Raw genomic sequence first — 20185 nt, 5'->3', positions numbered from 1 at the left:
TTAATTAATTCTACAATTTAAATTTCCTCTTTCTTCTCTTTATGAAATGATGCAGAGTTCCTTTATTTATTTTTATGTATATAAAAGGACTCTCAATACAGAGTTCATGTTTAAAGATAGTAAAGGAAATTGCAATATTTTATAGTTTTGTAACAAGATTTTGTACTTCAATTCTTCACTGATGAAATTTTATTTTGAAATTCTTAATAAACAATTATTTGTTTATGTGTGTTTACATTGTTTCCATAAAATCTTTCTCTACATTATATATACTGTATATATAAATTTACATTGCAGAATAAGAATGAATATTTACAAATGAATAATCGCCAGTACTGTAATTCTAATATACTAAGAACTATATATATGTATATATATAAAACATAATAATTCAAATGAAACACATATAACATACATCAAATATATTCAAACCTTTCCAAAAGTTATCGATCTCTGCACTCCTGCATTATTTTATACTTTATTTTTTACTGAAATATTCATTGTTTTAAACGTTTTAACGTTTTAGATAATAATAATATATATATTAATTGATGCCTTACGCAATTTAATATAATTGTGAGCAACGTAACGCTGGTGAAGCTCACGAACAGGAGGAAGAGATCAATATTTTGGATAAAAAGTGGCACGTTTAAATATCTTTCATGCTTTTTACAATGACAGTATCCTTCATTTCTGTCTGGTCACCTTCGCTATGACCCCATTTATCGGCAAACTTCTGTATGAATAATTTTTCCATTCTCACAAATGGTGCTTCGAATATTAACGTATATACAAATGCTAATCCGAATGTTACACATAAATGGCCTAAAAACATGTATACCTAAATGGAAGAAATTGTTTGTAGTATTTGTTTTCTTATAAAATTAAGTATATTTTATAATACTTACCATAACATATTGGCTAAAGTGTATAGGAGATCTGGCATAGCTGACGTAAAGATACATCATTAATGGATGCAATAAATATGCCAAGTAACATAGCCGACTTAACGGAACGAAGCATTTCCATGATAATATCTCGTTGATAATGCCTGTAATTTAAATTTTTGTAATGTATACAGTACACAGAGTTGTAAAAATAAAACTTATTTAAAGAATTGTCTTACCTCCATGGCCCGTAATGCATATTATGGTAACCCAAGCAATACATAACGTCCAAATTGGGCGGCATGTAGCGGCGTAGAGTAATGTTATGGGCAAAGAAGGCATGTAACCGGAATTCCACATTAATGTACCATATATGATAGTAACGCTAAGAATAATAGACACAGTCCATCCCAGAATTTGGCATATCTGTTTAAATTAATTAATATTAAATATATAAATATGTTAGATAAATTTCTTTATAAAAATACTCACTGTTTTAATAGTTAATTTGTTGTGTGTTACAAGTAAATATCCCGCTGCCATACCAATGCAATAAGAAGCAAAGTGTGTATAAGGTTTGTAACCCACCGTATCTAAAAAGTCATTTACATCTCTAAAACGTAAAAAATTGTCAATAAAATTATAAAATACTGGCAGTATTGTAAATTATTTATAAATATGTCACCTTGGATCTGGAATAGAAAATAGCGAAACAGGAGGTTGTTTAAAAAATAAGGTTAAAGTTCCAACAATAGCCATGGATAAAACTATCCCCCCTGCAATAAGTAATTTTCCAAGACTCGGTTTTCTGTAAATAAAACAATTAAATAATGCTTTTTAGAATAATTATTATTTTATTTTATTAATTATCGAATGAAACATACTTGTAAAGTGTTAAGAATATGAGAGGTGATAGAAGATAGAACTGCATATCACACGATATATACCATCCGTGTGGAACACACTAGCAAAAAAAATAAAACCACTTTTAAAATATTGAACAAATATAAATTTAAAATCATTTAAATTTATATTTTGCTTACAGATTCGGAAGTTTTAATAATATTGCTAATGTATAATAGGTTTGTCCACCAGTTTTTCTCGCAGCCTTCGACAAACGGTTTTAAAGTTTCCTGCCAAATTGGCCCAGATCCATAGATAGGTCCCATAATTATAAGGCCGGTAGCCAGCATAAATGCAGGAGTTAACCTAGAATTAAAATAAATTTAATTTCTCGAATTATTAATTGTTGCAATAATGAAAACAGCGAATTACCTCCAGTATCTACGGAAATAAAAATATACGATATTGAATCTTCCATTGCACTCTTGCATTTTTTGTAATGTCGTGTAGACAACAAGCAATCCGCTAAAATGAAATTCATTTATAAATCATTTTTAATAAGTATCAAAAAGTATTATTTTCATATTAAAGTAAATTAAATTTTAGTTTTTTTATGTCCTACTACAAAGAGATTTATCATTTAGGCTGGGACTCATAATTATGACGCCTTAAAACATTCTTTTTTATTTATAAATTAAGCATTCCGTTACATTTTTCTTTGTCAAATGTTATTATTTTTAAAATATAGCACAATATTTTAATGCCGTTCTGTTTTTTTTCAATATACCGGGGGGCCTAGAAAGGTAAAGAGACCCGGGCCTCTCTTGACCTCTGAGAAGTCCTAATTTCGTTTTATACGAGTAGATACAGATGTATTTACGACAGAAAAAAATAAGAATAACACTACAAGTTTGTCAATTATTAATTATCAAAGAAAATTGTTATTTTGTTCCGGAATATTTATTAAATAATTTTTTTTTAAATACCGAAATAATTATAAATACTTTTAATTCTTTGCTTAATCATAATTTTCCCTCATCTATGAAAACAAACTCAATTTTTCTATTGTAACTAACCTGAGAAAGAAGAACGTATCAGCCGCAAATCCTGCATTAAGTACAACTTGAAACATGATTCCGTATCCTAATTCTTTAACCTTTGACAAAGCAGCTTAAAAGAAATTTAACAATTATAAATTGTTTAATTTTAGTTAATTTTAAAGTTAAATAATAATAATAATAATAATTAATAAGATAAACAAGATTTAATTGCTTTTTTTTATAAGAATCTTGTAAATTGGAGCTTTTCCTTATTGTTTTAACTCTTTCACATCTATTTCCTGGTGTCTTGATGATGTTATTTAAATTCCGTTTAGAACAATTGTGTTTGGGCTGCAATTTTCAGATTGCAGACCTATACATTCCCCACTGTCGTCCGTCCGTCTGTCTGTCCTTTATTAATTTCAAGAACGGAATTAAGTAGATGTAAAACCCAGAACAGATATGGAAAGTTTAGTATATATTTTTTTTCACATTCCAATGGCCAGAGATAGTCTTGTTCACCTACCAATATTCTTGCCTCTCTTCAAGCGTTTTACCGCGTATAACATTTCAAGAAATAAATTAAACTTACAAGACAATAGCAATTTGAATGTGTAAAACCTTACAACCGAATAAATATCTATTATTTTAATTTAAACTATACGTAATATTATCTAAATAATATATGATAAAGCCAAACTTCGATATAGTGCCACTTCCGAAATTGGCACTAAATGGAGTGTGGTGCTAAACCGAAGAATTTCACACCAGAGAAATCATTTAAAACAATGAGATCTACACACAAATTTGAGGTTCGAGTTGGAAAATCGTACTATTTGGTAATAATAATGTTCTTTGCAATGCAAAATCTTACATTTAGTAATTCAGAGATAACGAAGGATTTATTAATTATAAGCACGATCCATTCACGAGCATTAATTGGCGGTGTAACGAGATTTGACTGTGTTTAATAGACTATCTTAAGGGAAATTAGCAAGGTGTCTAAGAAAAAAAGATGAATATAAATTATTACGTTCGCTCATCATTTACGATTATGTGTTACGTTATTCTAAACTGTATTTTGTACGTATTGAAGGAGTGTATAAGTTACGTGTTTACGTTTCTGTAACGTATTCTTTTTTTTTTAAATTGCCCATCAGACTAGAACGTATTTTTACAGTATAAAAGATATTTTACCTATTTCGATGTAATTCTTGCAATAATAGGTATGACCCAGAATTATCCAAGTGCAGCTAATGAATCGTATACCATGAAGAGGCCTTAAGGAATTTGTAGATGTTTCCGTTGTTAAAATATACTTTATGTTACTGTAAACTGAACACGCTTCGGTAAATCTACGTAAAGCACCTAAAATAAAATATAAATACATTTTAAAAAAATTAAACAGATAATTAATTAATATTTAAGAATAAATTACTTTGTTTTTCTTCTTTGTTTTTTAATGTTTTTGTTTTGAAAATCGAAGAATAAATCCTTGGAATAACGTCTAACATAGTCACCAACACGATGAAGATTGTAACGCTAAGTATAAGTGAGCTATAATAAAAAATACATGGAATAAATTAATAAAGATTTAAATATTTTATATAAAATTTAAGCTTAAATGCTTTTATATAATTAATTACCCAGTAATTATCTGTCCTTTAGACAGAATTAATTCCGTTTTGATTTCACAATGTACGACACTCACGTTGATCTTTATGTGATGAGATGCTATCAAGAAAAATCAAATTAATTTTATTTTAAATGATTTTTAATGTCGTATATAAATTTTACTAAAGAAAAACAAGCTTATTATCTTCATTAATATAAAAAATATTAAGATAAAAATTTCTATTTATGAAAATGACAAAATTAAAAGCATTAGTGTAATAGAAATTCGGTTATCAGTGCCTGTACTTATTGTTTTTAAAAGTCAAAATATTAGGGAAAAAGATGAACTCATTTATAAGAATAAATATTGTATTTTTAATAACATCATATAACTCTTCTTGACTAATATAAAACACTATTAATAAGCAAATATTGATCTTATCACTAATACATAGGCGAAAAATTTTGATCAGACGATTAGAGATGATTTAATACAATGAGGATTTACTACAGTATAAAATTTAATTATTTGGTATATGGAACCTCTCTAATACACAAACCTCCCTGCAAAATTTCAGAAATTTTAGATCAAAAAGCACAGGAGTTATTAAGCTTCGAAGAGGGTGAAAAAATTCGTGCCTCCCACACGCACACATACAAAAAAAAAAACCCAAATTGTTTTTACATTTCTTGATGTTCCCCGAATCAAAAAATGTAAAAAATCTTGGGGTCATTTCTTGACCGATGGCCATACTTTCCCTCTGTTATACTATAATATAACAGCCGGGAAAGTAAAAATAAATAAAGTTTGGAATCTGAATGATCCTAATGGCTTCTTATATATAATTCTGTTGATAGATCAATAAAATATTTGCTAAAATAGGTTTTTCTATTTATAAAATTAAAATTTTATACAATTAAAATGGATCGATAGAAGACCGTAATATTTAGATATTAAGCTTTTTATTTTCATTCACATTATAGTTCTTTTTTACGTTTTCTTCCACATCAAATTATTATTATTTTGAGGAAAATGTTATATATTACGTATATTCAATCTTTCTTCTCTGCATAATTTAGAAATAAGATACATCTGTTATGTCTATTGTTCAATAAAACAGGATAACGATAGTAATGCCCTTTTATTTTCTTGATTTCCATTGATTCAAAGAAGAAACAGATGTACAAAATATCGCAAAGAGAAGTTATTATTGAATAAATAACATCTGAAATAATTTAAAGAAATGATTGGTAATTTCTTGAAATTACAGCATTGATCAATAAAAAATATTCTGGATAATAAATATTACGATTCACTCTCCGAAAACACAGAATCATGGCTATAACAATAATCAAAGATCAATTGTTCACGCAAATTTGTTAGGTCTTGGTAGTTTTGAAGGAGGTGGAGAACTGAAAAGTCTTCAGATTGGCATAAACAAGAAGGGTATTTCCAATGAGGACTCTCTATGAGAAACTGGCCCCTATTTAGGTGTTAATTAAACACGTGAAGAACATCCAGAAAACTCCACGTGGCCAGCCTGTTGGTGTGGGCGATAACTAAGTCACTGAGAATCTTTATATTGTGCGTATACAATTATAAATGTGTAGAATATTTTTCTAATTTTTATATAATAGAAAATATTAATCATTCGGAATAATTGAAGAATCGCCTTAAAATCTATTGATAGCTCTTATTGTTAACTGTAAAAACTATTATGAGCAGTTTATAAATAACGAGTGACAATATTCCTTAATTAGAATATGCTAGGAAAAAATGAATGGTTGACAATGCATACTTTTTTTTTAAATTATTAAATTATTCATCCGTGTATTCTAAATAGTCAATTCCGAAAAGTTGCTTATTTTATTTTCTAACATATTATTCGATTTAGGTTATTGTTCAACGAAGTATGAGTAACTAGAAAAATATTTTGTAATGATTTTATGTAAATTTATAAATAAATAAATAAAAAATTACTTCTAAATCATTGTAATCTTCTAGCTTCGGGGCTTGAAAGAGGATAGCTGTGTTTCCGGGTCAATCACTAATGTGGACCTCCCACTCTCCCCGAAAGAAATAAAAATACGTGAATAAAACAAATAATAATAAAATTTAATTGATAGTAACTTCTTATCGCGTTTTTTTTAATAAAAAGTTTAAGTTTTGGGGTCCTTTATGTCCGGGTTTGAGCCAAATGTCCTTGACAGTCTTCTCTACTTAGATTTACGTGACCTTAATAGTGTTACGTAATACAAAAGTATTATTAAAATCTATTAATATTCCATGGTAGAATAGTTTAATCCTTATTAATCTAATAATGATTTACTTCATTTGGTTTATTAAAGTACATAATGAACATGCTAAATGAATAGATATATCTTTCATTTAGTGATTAAAATATACCTATTTAGCAATCTAAATGCAAACAAATTTGGTATAGTGACATTTCAGGACTGGCACAAAACATTTTCATAAAAGAATTAGTACCAAAATTCACCACTGTGGTACTTTTTAGCTCTGTAAGCAATAAACATTTTATTTATACAAGACTCGTGCTATATGCTGCTTAATATGGTTCCCGTTCTGAAGTAGTGAGGCGATTAACAGCGATCGCCTTACAACAGCTGATCGTAATGTGTTAATTAAAATAATATATGCATGCTAGAATAAAGTCGGCTCTCCGCTACAGTAGCTAGTAATAGACTGAAGCATATGGACGTTCAATATCAACATACAGCTATAAGAAAATCTCTAAGTGGTCCAAGAACAATGAAGTATTATAGCTTCATGGGACCCAGCGAATTTGAAATAGGGACCCCATGTACTGTACAGTGTTGACTTGAGGCATTTTTCTTGATATAATTTAATTTTTTTTTTTTTTAAATTGATTAGAAGAAGAACTAGACTATAAAAAACCTATTAAAAAAATAATTTTCTGAATAAATTATGTATTTAAATTTATGGCTATTTCTATAATATAATTATAGGTGAACTATATAATTCACAACGTGGATAACAAGTTATTTTTTATTTGTGTTTTGCTTTCACATACACATTTTTAAACTCTCAAGCAGCAGCTTAAAGTAAACTAGATCAAGGCAATCTTTTACGCGATTTTAATATCAATTTTTCCTACTAAGAAATATTTAAATATTTAAAAATTATAACTTTTTATATTAAAAAAACATTGTATTGTTCATCTTTTATCATTTTTATTACATTAAACATAGTTATACTTTGAATAACTTACGGAAAGAGAGACGTAAGCTCTCTTTTTCGTCAGAATTTACGACTTCTAAGGCTGGATTTAAACCAGTTGTGGCCTTAAGCTATAACGTAAAACAGGCCTTTTCTCCTCCATCAATAATAATACATATAAAAATGTAAACTATAGAGGCATAAGCTACAGTTTGTTTAGTATATGATGGTTTCGTTTATTTTGGGATCTAAATGAAAAGTAGATGGAGAGATCAAGACAAACACTTCAGCTTAAATGGCAAATGTTTGTCCTAAATCGTTCGTAATAAACAGTAATGATGATGTAGAATCATGATAATGGTATCAAATTATATTTAAAGTATAATTAAAATGATGTTGTTATTACAAAATTTGCTTAAAATAGAGAAAAACATGGATAGGTAATCATACCTAATGAAGTCATCTCTTCGACATCTTTCCTGCTACATGACGAAGGAAGACACAAACCGAATCGATGTTGGATAAAATAATAAGAAGGCATCAAATCACTCATGTGCATTTCCTAAATTATAAGAAACGTAGATAATTACTGATATAAACTTTTATAAATAAAATAATACAACAAAACATTAAATCTCTGTTAATATATAATTAAATATAATCTCTGAAAATTCAAAACTTCATAAATTATATATTAAGTTTACTTTCTAGAATCTCTTAATCGACAAAGAAGAAGAGCAATAAAACGTCGTAAATCGATTATTATAAATATAGGGGGAAGGGGTCCATTGGGGATGGGTAGAGGTTCCATTGATACTTCACACGAAAGATGCCCTCTTTGGCAGATTGCTCTTGTGTTTCGTTGCCTTACCCCATTAAACCAAACTAATATTTTATGAATATTTGTTATTTATTATAATTTCTGCCCATTTATCTCATTTTCTAAAAAAAATTTGCTTGTCTTAACCTTTAAAAATTGTGCTATTAAGCTACATTACACTGTATATTTCATTGTGATGTTTCGATTTAACGTAGTTAACAAATACAATATTTTGTATTTAAAATAAAGTAGCCAATTATAATCAATTCATTAATATTTTTAAGTAATTACATTTAATATTTATCATTCGAGAAAATTATTTTTGAGAAACTCTTTATGCAAACCATATTTAACCAGGAAGAAGATATGAAAATGTATTTTGCAGATGGTTCCGAATTCGATTCTTCCCTCAGACTTCTTTCCTTATTTAATATTCTTTAGATAAAATAATAAAAAGTAATTTAAGAAAAAGATTGTTCGTAATAGGAAAGCATATTTACGTCCAACTAACGTGAGGATTGACTTTTGCCAGAACAAAATATTCTTATTAACAGGATCCTACGATATAAACATTAGTTGCTATCTCATTAAATACAGATTTCCTCTGTTTATTTATTATATTCTTTTACAGTAAGACGAATGGCTCGGTTTATCAAACCAATGATATGTCTACGTGTTTTCCCCTATATTTATTTAGGATTTTATTTAGAACTTTTCAGAAAAAAAAAAAGACAAAACGAAGGATGCACTTCTTAAAGCGATTCTTAGTACAGTGGAGTACACACACACAAGCGCGTGTACGCCACTGTACTAAGGCATTGTCTTCGAGGAATCACGCGTGTGAAAAACGTCTCGTGTGTATTTATCCTTCAATTTTGCAATTCAAAATTCTAGTATATTTATCTTTTTTTTTATGAATGAAATACATCCAATTTTATTAAATACAGTTTTGTTTACAAGAGATTTTATCATATAAAAATAGGAAAAATCGTTTTTTAAATGCGATTGACCCCGTGTCTTCGATTTAAATTCATTTTCAAACTCAAAATATTCATGCTGTATAAATTTCCTCCAAAGATAAATGCTGCCATTCAACTTTAGTACACAAATTTGTTCCTTTAAACCAGGATAATCTTAATAATAAAAAGATTTCGTCCCTACTATTTATATACATTTTGACTGTCATTTTAATAACAGAGAGTTAAATTCAGTCAATGACTTATTTCAGAATGTCACGATTATAATGAGATTTGTCTCTTTTTTTCTCTCTCTCTCTCGAATTATCAACTAAAATATTTCATTAGACTTATGCTAAATTTGATTATTAATACGTAAAATTACGTTAACTCTCTTATTCGAGTTCGTTCACATTTACCTATTTAGAAAAATTAAAATTAGAATTTTTAAAATAAAATATTGTTATTAGGGAAAACAGGAAGATAAATTAAAACTCTACGAACTGAAAGTTTAGATTCTCATGGCACAGGTCATTGAGTAATCCTCACGATTTGAACAATAAACTCTTAACTTTCTCGTCATCCGTTCTAAATTGCAATTAATGAATAATTTTATTAAAATTAAATTAGATTGTGAACAAACTAAAAGTTCAATAAAGATCTGTGCACGAATTTATTTCTCAATTACGAGTATTGTTATTAAAAATTTAACGGTTCTTGCTAATTTTTAAAAACAATATTTAGATTACACTAAATAAGAAAAGGCAGAATTATCTCAGGTCTGACAGACATGTGGATAAAACCGCTAAATACTGATAGATGTTGATAGTGGGTTCCTGTCTGACCAACGAGCTTGGAGTTTTCTTCACGTGTCTAACACCTAAATAGTGGTTAATTTCCTATAATCAACGAACTGTTTATGTGTCTAACACTTAAACAATAGTCAGTTTCCCATGGAAAGTTCTCTCGGGAGGCACCTTGGCAGATCGTTCATATTTGTCAAGTTTATTTTATCAATCTAATCCTTTGTTCTTTTACAAAATAATTCTTTTACAATTTACAAAAAATCTTTTGTAAAAAGATTATTTTTCGTTTAAAAAGTGCTTTACTAACATTTACACACATAAATTTCAATACTTGTAATTGCAATTACATTGAAAAATATTAACATTTTGAGCTCGTAAATTAAAATTTTCTAAATTAATTAAATAAAAAATTTTTTATAAAGTTTATAAATTCATTTTTTTAAAAAAAAAAGAATATTTAATTAAGATAAAGAATAATTAATTTATTCTTTAATTCTGTATTGGCGAATTTCAAAAATAATCCATTAATCAAGTTCATGGCTAATGGCTAAATTGTTTCGCTTTGGCAATTACTTTTCTATTTTCAGCTATAATAATAAAGCAGAACGCTAAAATATTTCTGGTTTAACACGTTAAAAATATAATTAGACGAATTATTTTAGCAACGTAGGAAAATTTAAAGATAGAAACTGTATCTTATAAGGATAAACGTTAAAAATACACAAGCCTTCTTTCCTAGTTAAGTTACTAAGATTAATTTTACGAGAAAAAGAAAAAGTTTACATCTCGTGTAAAGACTTTAATTTTATTTACTACTTACCTGGAGTTTTTTCTTTAAGACGGGATATTCTTGAAATGCCGAATCAAAAGTATATTGCCTTGGTCTTGGTGGGAGATATGGACTAATATTGATCGAGCAGTATTGCCCCTTCATGGAATTAGGATCTTCTTCATCTACTACAACGCTCAGACATTCGTCGTAAGAGCCAAAAGTGGACATGGAACCATATAAAATTCCTTCTGGTATTTTACTATTGGCATCTATCACTACAAAGAAAGAAATTCGTCTACAGACCCATTGACATATATTAATAAGTTTATCAGATCGTTTATTATCTTTTATCTAATATAAAGATTATAAAAATATAATTAAGATACTTTTCTAAGTAAATAAAGCATAAAATTATATAATGATAACTTATTTAAAATTTCGAACATTTAGAATTGTAAGCATGCTTAACAATAACTGTTATATGGAGTGTCCTATAAGTCATAGAAGCTGTATTGATCTTTGTTTATTCTTTTACAGATAAAACACGGGGTAAGGAAGAATAAATTCAAGTTGTTTTGATTGTATAGATCCACAGTCAGAGAAAAATCACTGAAGAGTTTAAGGAATTGCATCCAGACTGCAATGTGTGATCTCGTAATATTCATAACCCATAACGGATTTTATGCTTAAATTCAAACTGTTTTTATTTTTTCTTATAGAAAATATGCTGCACCGATCATTTTTATTTGTATATATAGGCTATAAAATGTCATAAAGATGCGAAAAAAAAATTAACTAGTTGAAGTTAAAATAAACATCATTAGTACATTTAAATATAATAAAATTTTTATCAGAAAACATTTAATTTTTAATAGATTAAATATTCGAACAGGGAAATGATTCAGTTACTTATAATCAGTTCAGCACTGATAATTTTATATAATGATAATGCACGTAACATGCTTGTTATTTATGACTTTACAATATATATTCTGTACACATTATGATTCATTTGAGCATATTGTATATACAATAATAGGTACCAGACGGTGACGGTAGGCATACGAATATAATAATAAATATACGTTTTACAATCCGTTTGAGTTTTTCTAATCTTATTTTCTAATGGATAATTATTGGAATTAGAAATTGGATGTATTTTTAGAATAGTTTAAAAAAAAAATTATGTAGGCTCAGCCTGTATAGAATTTCTTTAAAAAAAAATAAAACATTGTTAAAATTTCCTTCAAGTTTATGTAAAATTTGTATATTAAAGCTAGATATATTGAGTACTCGTTTCATTAAATTTTGGTAGGTCAATTAAGTACTTAAAAATTAGAATTTTATATCGAAAATATCTTTAAATTATGTAATTAATAAAACACTTACATTTCATTGTCCATGGCCGAAACTCTCTTAATCCCCTGACAACTTGAAGAAATGCAAATGTGCAATTGTTAGATAATTTCAGTTCAGAACTCATGGACATGAAGATAGGAAGCAATTGTTTTAAGGCTTTATCTGACATGTCTCTAATGAAACCTTTCATGGAATTGAGAAAATCGATCAGTTCTTTTTCGGGATCTTCTTCTTCTTCGGGCTTATTATTCTCCTTCTTAATGCCAAAATGTTCATTTTCATTCGATATTGATGGTTTATTATTATTAAATTTTTTGGAACTAGTTAATTCTGCTGTTCTATTTACGGGTAACGATTCTAAAGTAATACCCGGTGAATGTGTAGTGGTGGCACCCACCAGAAACCACGAGAGGACTGTGGTTAAAATTACGCAAAAAAACTTCTTAAAATCCATCTTTACTAAAAATCACGCATTCTCTTGATAATCTAAACTTTAAAAAACAGTTATAAATCTTTATCTTAAATATGATTAATTAAAAAAATATAATACAATTTAAATTGCTTCATTTTTATATTTTAGTAGTATAAATCTCGAGCCTATTAAAGTAGAAATAACGTAAATAATTATATAAATTCTTACAACTATCGGCACTTATCTACGGTGGCTATTACATAAGATCTGAACAGAACAATAAATGATTACGTTTATTTAAAGTAGCGAGAAAATATAGCAACTTACCTAGAGAAGAGTTGAGAAGGAAATGAAGGGAGAGGTAGCATGTAACCCATATACAGGTTGGTTTACTAGGATGTTGCACTGACCTCAAACAGTCGGTTTTTTTCGGTCACACATCCAAATGGCATACTGATCAATGAACCTTACTAAATCAGAAGTATCGATTCTGTAACGTTATATATATATATATATATACAATGCGTGATCTTCACACAATTTATTAGTTTTTTCATTAGTTCAGCGAACTTTATGAAATCAGAAGTATGTAAATAAGGTAATAATTGCCGATGTAATCATACTTATTAAGTGATAATTCGTGTAAGTATCTAAGATTATTATTCATAAAATTAATTTATATTTAGCTAAATTTTATTCGTGGCTGTTTAAAAAATAAATAAATAAGTGTTATGTACCATTTTGAATCTTACTCTTTTTGTTTAGTTCTATCTTTCTATGCTTTAAATAGAGTTTTTTCGAGTTATTATGTATGAAATAAACTTTAATTTTAATTCTTAATAGTGAAAACATAACCTCTTTCTTTTTTTTTTTTATTAATCATAAAGCATAAGTTAGTTATAAAGTCACATGCTTATGTCATGAATTACTTTTCCTCGTGAATCGCGGGTCAATGTTACTAGAGGAAAAGAAAGGTCGCATTTTATTTTCAGTTCAAAGAACTTGTATTGACATACGAGAATCATTTCTACTCAGAGTTTTGTAATTTCCTTAAATAACCTTTTTCACTTTCTTCATTAAATTTCGGTTATTTGAAGCACATTTTAAAGATCTTTATCGTGTCTTTTTGACTTCAAAACATCAATAAACTATAATTGTCAAACAGACTCGAAACAATTGTTTTCCCTTTTTTACTCTATATTTTTATTTAAATTATTTAATAATTAGTTCAAATTTTTCAGCAAATAAATATTTTAACTATTTTCTTCCTAAAAAGAAACAGGTTTCTAAATAGTACGCGTGATCAATGTTAATGTTCTATTTAGGAGGATGTTTAAACAGTATAATCTATATTTTAATATAATCTACGAGTGTTTTTTTTAAATTCAAATTATAGAATTTTTATTAATATTTAATTCCTCTTACTTAAAAATGGGCTTTATTCCAAAGCGATCCATTGCTAAATCAACGAGACAATTGAAGATTTTTGTAGAATGTCTTCAGTTGATTATTCAATTTTAACAACAAATTATATAAAAATGCATAAATCAAATAATAATTATGATAATTTAAACACGAACAACGTTCCCTTTCCATTAACCATTTAAAAATCATGTCAAGTCGCTCGCGGAGATAACAAGGTTGAAGAACGAATTGGCACCAATCTCTCACCACTGTTGACCGATTTGTGGTTCTAAATTCGACTTAACCAATTATTTCCACGTTTTCACAATATAAGGAAGTAATTATTTTTGTCGTTCTCAGAGTAACGGACTGGACAAAAGCACGAGGGGAAAAAAATTCAATAAAAACGTTTGTTTTCTTCTTAAGAATGATTGTTTTTTACACGATAAAAAAAATATATTATATAAAAAGTATTCGTTTAAATCAGTTTTTTCCATTATATTTTCTTAGGACTTAACTCTTCGTTAATTACACTTAAAGTTACTCTTGCACACAATCAATATCTCAACATAATTCGAACCAAAATAGATAATGCTCACTTCCAAATAAATTGAATTTAACTTCGATTTAGGGCCGACAATTCTTCGTTCCTGAAATTGTCACTAAATCGAGTGTGGCGCTAAATCGAAATAACTCGAACGATAAGAATTATGTTTAATAGTGAGGTGTATACATAAGTTCAAGTTTGGGAGTTTGAAAGTCGTGTAATTTGATGATATTAATGTCATTTTTTATGCAAAATCGTGCATTTTCGTGGAGGATTTTTTGAGGATATTCCCGCTTTAAGAGGATTGCTTTAATTAGAAAGGCATTACATCGAGATTTGACTTGTTATAAAGTATAAATCTTATTCGAGTCCGATAACAAATTCAAACAATTGTACTTCAAAGAGAATAGTTAGAATTCGACTAATTAAAATATAAGATTTGTGAAACGAATGAAAACACTAAAAATTAGAATTTGATCAAAATGTAATATTGGGAAAATATAAATTGTTTTAAAATTAAGATAATGAATTATCGACGTAATAGTATGGGGCGCAAAACCCGTGACCAACTACCAGTTAAATGGTTTTATCTATAGGCCACTCACTGGTTGGCCGATAGATGGAATAGGTTACCATACTTAGAAATAGTTTAAAAGATTGATTATAGAACATGAGTTGTTAACTGAAAAAATGGATTTATATAAAATATATAAACACTATTTTTTATGTGTATTTGTATAAGAGAATTTAAACAATAACATTAGAACTAAATGCAGATAAAAATAAACATAAAGAATGAAAGATTTTGATATAAACAAGTGAGACAATACTCGTGATGTAAGTATTGTGCAAGTGGAATCATCGACGTTTGAAGAGATTTTAAGTAAAGTTGAGTGAATAAAAACACGAAAATTATAATTATATAAGCATAACATTTAATTAAATTAATGGATATTTGATTTGATAAATAATTATTTCTTTTATATGAGCCACTGTCAATTACATATACTGCACATAATTTACAAACGCGTACTAATCATTATGTTATGTATATTTATATACAGGTTCATTCGCTACTTCGGAGATAAATTTGACGTTAAAGTACCGGTTGATCGTAAGAGACCGTGTTCAACGCTATCTAAGAGAGATTTACAGAGATCTTATATTGCTCAATGTGGATTGGATTGATCGGATAAAGCAACGAAGAGGCGATCTGTCGAAGAGATTGTCTCCCGGAAGGTCTTCTGTGGGAAACTAATCCCTATTTAAATGTTAGATACGTGCAAAATCGTGGTAAACTCCGTGTGGCCAGCCCGTCGGTCAGGCACGAACCAACAATTACCTACCAATGTGTCGGTTGTGTTATCCACTCTTGTTCAATGTGGTTCTGATTCTGAAGGCAATGAACCTACCATAAATGATCCTCCTACAACTAAAATTCATTCGGATTAAGATCAAAACGGCTTACAATACCAAAAGCGCCAAAACATCGATTTCGGTACAAATTTTTTTATGGAAATGTTTTCCGCATTTCCTGAAATGTCACCATGCCAGATTTAAAGCACTAAATATCTCTCTAAACAGCGTTCAGTAGGGATACCTTAATTACGATTAACCAGTATTTGTATTGGTATTTAACGTCGTGTGAAGTGCATTCGACGTTTGACTACGGAAATTTGTACTTGAATAATCCTACTTGACATTAAACCTTTCATATGATATTTGACATGATGACAAGTTGGTTTTTCGTATTTGTGATAAATGGTTTTCATTTCTGCATTTGTAAATTAATTGAATGCTAAAATATTATTAAATTGTTAACTATAATCCTTTAATTTAATCATCGTTAGTATCGAGTATTTAAAAAAATATAATTGAAAATTCTTCTTGGATACGTAAGAGAGAGGATGAAGTAATAAATGCGAAATGTTTTCATAATTATAAAATAAATTATTTAATATCTTAAATTGTTTTTAAATTAAATTATTAACTTATAGTAAATTCCGTTCAGCCATGATTAAAAATAGAAACTATTTATTTAAATTCTTAATTCATGTCAATTCAGTTTTGGTCTTCTGGATAATTAGGAAAATATTTTTTATTATTTCCACTCTCTTTGTTTCTTTCCTTAATTATTTTTTCTCCATATTTTATCCAGAAATAAACATTTATTTCTTATAGAGTATATGAATTATAAATGCCAATTTTAAGAATACAAATGGATGATCACTAAAAGGATTAGATTTAAAAATTTTCCTTAAAATATTCTTCTAAAAAATGCATTTTTCAAGTAATTTTCTCAGCAATTTAAGCGTTTTATCATCCGAAATATAGGTAAAAGATTTTTCAAAATTATTCTTGAATTTTCATGCATAAGTTGTTCGCTTAACAGTCGTTCTCCAATAGTAAATTATAATCGAAGGGATTAGGACCCTTAAAAATATCTTTAAATTCCATTCGAAATATAAACGAAGAATGTAACAATACACATTTAAAAAACACTGGCAGGGGAAAAAGCAGTATAATTCAATTTGGCTCCCCCATGATTAAATCTTGAGTGTGCCACTGTTCTAAACCATGTTTTAGCTATAACCTAAATCGTGTAATGAAAAATACCTAATGAATATTTAGTGAAGTCATGTATTGTTAGACGATCATTTAAAAAAAACAAGGTCTATATAAGAAGGTCAGGACACGCGTACTGGAGCCGCCATTTTGGGTCTTAGTGAGTGGCATGTTTAAAACAAACTTTTACGAGCAGTCAGTTTTATACGACATTAATTTAAGTAAAATTGCACAAATTAGTTTAATTAATGTCGTATAAAACTGACTGCTCGTACAAGTTTGTTTTAAACATGCGACTCAAAATGGCGGCTCCAGTACGCGTGACCTGACCTTCTTATATAGATCTTCTACAGTAACTCGTGCTGCCACCTGTTAGATACCATAATATTTAACGAGACTCGTAAATTTAAGACTGTGACAAACTGTATTTATAGCGGGAAACTATTTGTGACAATTTGATGTAAAATTTGCGCTCGAGAAAATAAGAAGTAAGTCTATTATTATATATGTTATTGAAATGTATATCTTTATTTCAGTTTTGATTATATATTTTTGTATATTTAACTGTTAGTAATGCACATCTTTAACTTTTTCGTTTATCCGTGAATATTGTTGATTAGTAATGTGCTTAAGTTTATTGAAATTTAGATATTTTCGAAGGTTTATCAATTCATATTTTCAAATATCTTCGGTAAAATTGTTTATGTTTTGAAAAAAATTCAATTATACGCGCACAATTCTTTCGTTCTTTCTTAGTCCTCGTCCTTCGGAATAAAATTAGTGCCATAATTTTGATATGATCAATAACAGGCTGTATCAAAATTATGGTAGGCCGTTATTTTTATATGGACAATAATTCAGTTTATGTTCGCTTCTGCCATTTTAATTGTTAATATCGAATAGTGAATTAAAGTTTCGTTTATATTTCTACAACTAGCCTAAAACTATTTATAGTATTAACTTGCCTGGTTTAATATTTTACAAATATTTTTTTCCTTATTTCCTTCAAAGAAATCTAAAAGGTAATAATTTTAAATATTGTGAAAGTACTTTAATGAAGATGCAGCGTTGATCATTTTTAAATATAAGTTCATTACGACAAATTAAAATTTCGATTTAAGAAATTTCTATCTTTGTTAAAAGATTCGCTCCAAAAATGTTGACAACTTTGTACTACTTTTTCTTTCACTTTTTAGTGAAAGAAAAAGTAATTTATAGAAGCTTCAAAATTATATTCACTAGTTCTAGTTTAATGATTCACAATACATCAGAAAAAAATGAATATAATTGCTTCTATCCGGTTCATTTCGTCCTAATTATAGAAGAATGATAATTATAAGAATGATATCTTTTTCAGTTATACAATTTCTTCCTTAGCCAAAATCAATCGGAATTTATTAGATAAAAATACTCTTTGTCGATTCACTTTAGGAATTAAAAGATTAATATTTACTTTTTCAGGATAAATTTAGGGGAGAGTCATGCCGTATCGACCACCTTAATATTTTTGGTTGTAACCAATGTAAGATTCCTGGAACAACTAATTTTACAACATTAATATGATATTCTTTTGCATGTATCTGTAGAATGCTGCTACCTAGCTCCAGTAGCAAAAAACTAGTAATGGTCGATACTGTAAGACGGTTGGCGCTATACGACTCTCCCCTACATTTAATACTTTTGTAGGACCACCTCTTGCCTGAATACGTGCAACGATACGATTGGACACGTAGGCATAGATGCACCTATGCTATCCTGCGATAGATTTGTCCACAGTGTTGCAACTGCACAAATGCTCAATGGGAAACAAATCCCGGATCTTCCAGAGCGGTGAGCTGGTGCCTTGGCTTTCTGACCTATATCAAGGCTTTAGTTAATGTAAAATATATCTGACAGTTATACAGTAGTAATTACATGATATTACATGAGATATTTAATATAAATTGATAACTGTAATATAACATTTAATTATTCTAACGTATTTATAATCTGAATCTACGAAACTTTCCGTTTTATATGATTTTAATACGGTTGTTGTAAAAAGAGGATTCATTTAATTTTAATAAATAAATATTATCTTCACTTGAAAATTATCTATAAGCACTTAAACAATCGCGTATTTCCGAGTGGATAAAACCACTTAGTAATACTTAATGGCCGAGTGGATAAAACCACTTGAGCACTGGTAGTTGGTCGCGGGTTCATGCTGGCATGTGGTTTTCGAGGTTTCTACGTACCTAACACCTAGTAAAATGTTAGTTTTCCGTAGAAAGTTTTCCCAGGTGGTACCCCTCCTTGACAGATTGCCCAAGTGTTACCATATCTTATCAAACCTTAAATAACCGCGGTTTTTTCCCATTTTAATGAGAAATGTTGAAAACTAATTCTAAGTCTTTATATAAATATTTTTAATGTTCCGTATATACGCAAATGCATTTTCACGTTTTAGTCGACATTTGTTTATGACATATTTAATTTAACTGATTCTTTCATGCTTATGAAAATGAGGAAATCCAATAAAATTGGAAATGTCTAAATAATTTGATTACTCATTTATTAAGTTTCATTTTTCATTGTGTCTTTTAAACTGATCTAATTTTTAATTACAATTTATTTTTAAAGCCTGTTTAATTTGTAAAATTCCTAATTCTTACGAAAGAAAGTTAAAGTTTTCCGATTTTCTCGATACGTATTTACTTATTTAAGTAGCCCACTAATTCTCCCCTGTGGGACCAGGAAGAACAGAACCAACATATCTTCTGTATGTCGTACCAGGCGACTAAAAGAGACTGGTGTTAGGAAGGACAATTGATTATGAAAATTTAATCCAAGTCTTTAATGATGGATGGTTCTAGAAGAAAAGTTAGTGAAAAGCAGGTTATGATGGTATGATCATATGGTGAGGAGACCAGAGTCCAGCTTGAGCCACCCCGAGTGGTTTTCTTCAATTGCCGCTCT

The 20185-nt window shown here is 28.5% G+C and overlaps 1 protein-coding gene across 1 annotated transcript; it reads right to left on the bottom strand.

The window, feature by feature from the left end:
• Nucleotides 1-564: 564 nt before the first annotated feature.
• Nucleotides 565-12753, bottom strand: LOC136984053 (nose resistant to fluoxetine protein 6-like). Its single transcript, XM_067280973.1, has 15 exons — nucleotides 12330-12753; nucleotides 10989-11215; nucleotides 8037-8148; nucleotides 4417-4504; nucleotides 4209-4327; nucleotides 3968-4138; nucleotides 2807-2900; nucleotides 2163-2255; nucleotides 1931-2096; nucleotides 1772-1851; nucleotides 1573-1695; nucleotides 1380-1500; nucleotides 1127-1313; nucleotides 909-1051; nucleotides 565-841 (listed from the first exon to the last, which is right to left on the bottom strand). The coding sequence occupies exons 1-15, from the start codon at nucleotides 12751-12753 to the stop codon at nucleotides 650-652; spliced, it is 2340 nt and encodes a 779-aa protein (XP_067137074.1). The 3' UTR covers nucleotides 565-649.
• Nucleotides 12754-20185: the final 7432 nt, after the last annotated feature.

This window comes from Centruroides vittatus, unplaced genomic scaffold (assembly GCF_030686945.1).
Source record: "Centruroides vittatus isolate TY-2023 unplaced genomic scaffold, ASM3068694v2 contig_900, whole genome shotgun sequence".
Taxonomy (NCBI): Eukaryota; Metazoa; Arthropoda; class Arachnida; order Scorpiones; family Buthidae; genus Centruroides; species Centruroides vittatus.
Note: the sequence above shows the minus strand (reverse complement) of the source record. Positions and strands in the feature narration are given on the sequence as shown.

Bases quoted from the DNA above. Each gene is read 5' to 3' on its own strand.
- LOC136984053 (XM_067280973.1), bottom strand. From the start codon at position 12,753: ATGGATTTTAAGAAGTTTTTTTGCGTAATTTTAACCACAGTCCTCTCG. The intron at 2,256-2,806 runs GTTAGTTACAAT...ATTTCATTTTAG, and splicing joins GATACGTTCTTCTTTCTCAG to CGGATTGCTTGTTGTCTACA. The intron at 1,501-1,572 runs GTGACATATTTA...TTTACGTTTTAG, and splicing joins TTTTCTATTCCAGATCCAAG to AGATGTAAATGACTTTTTAG.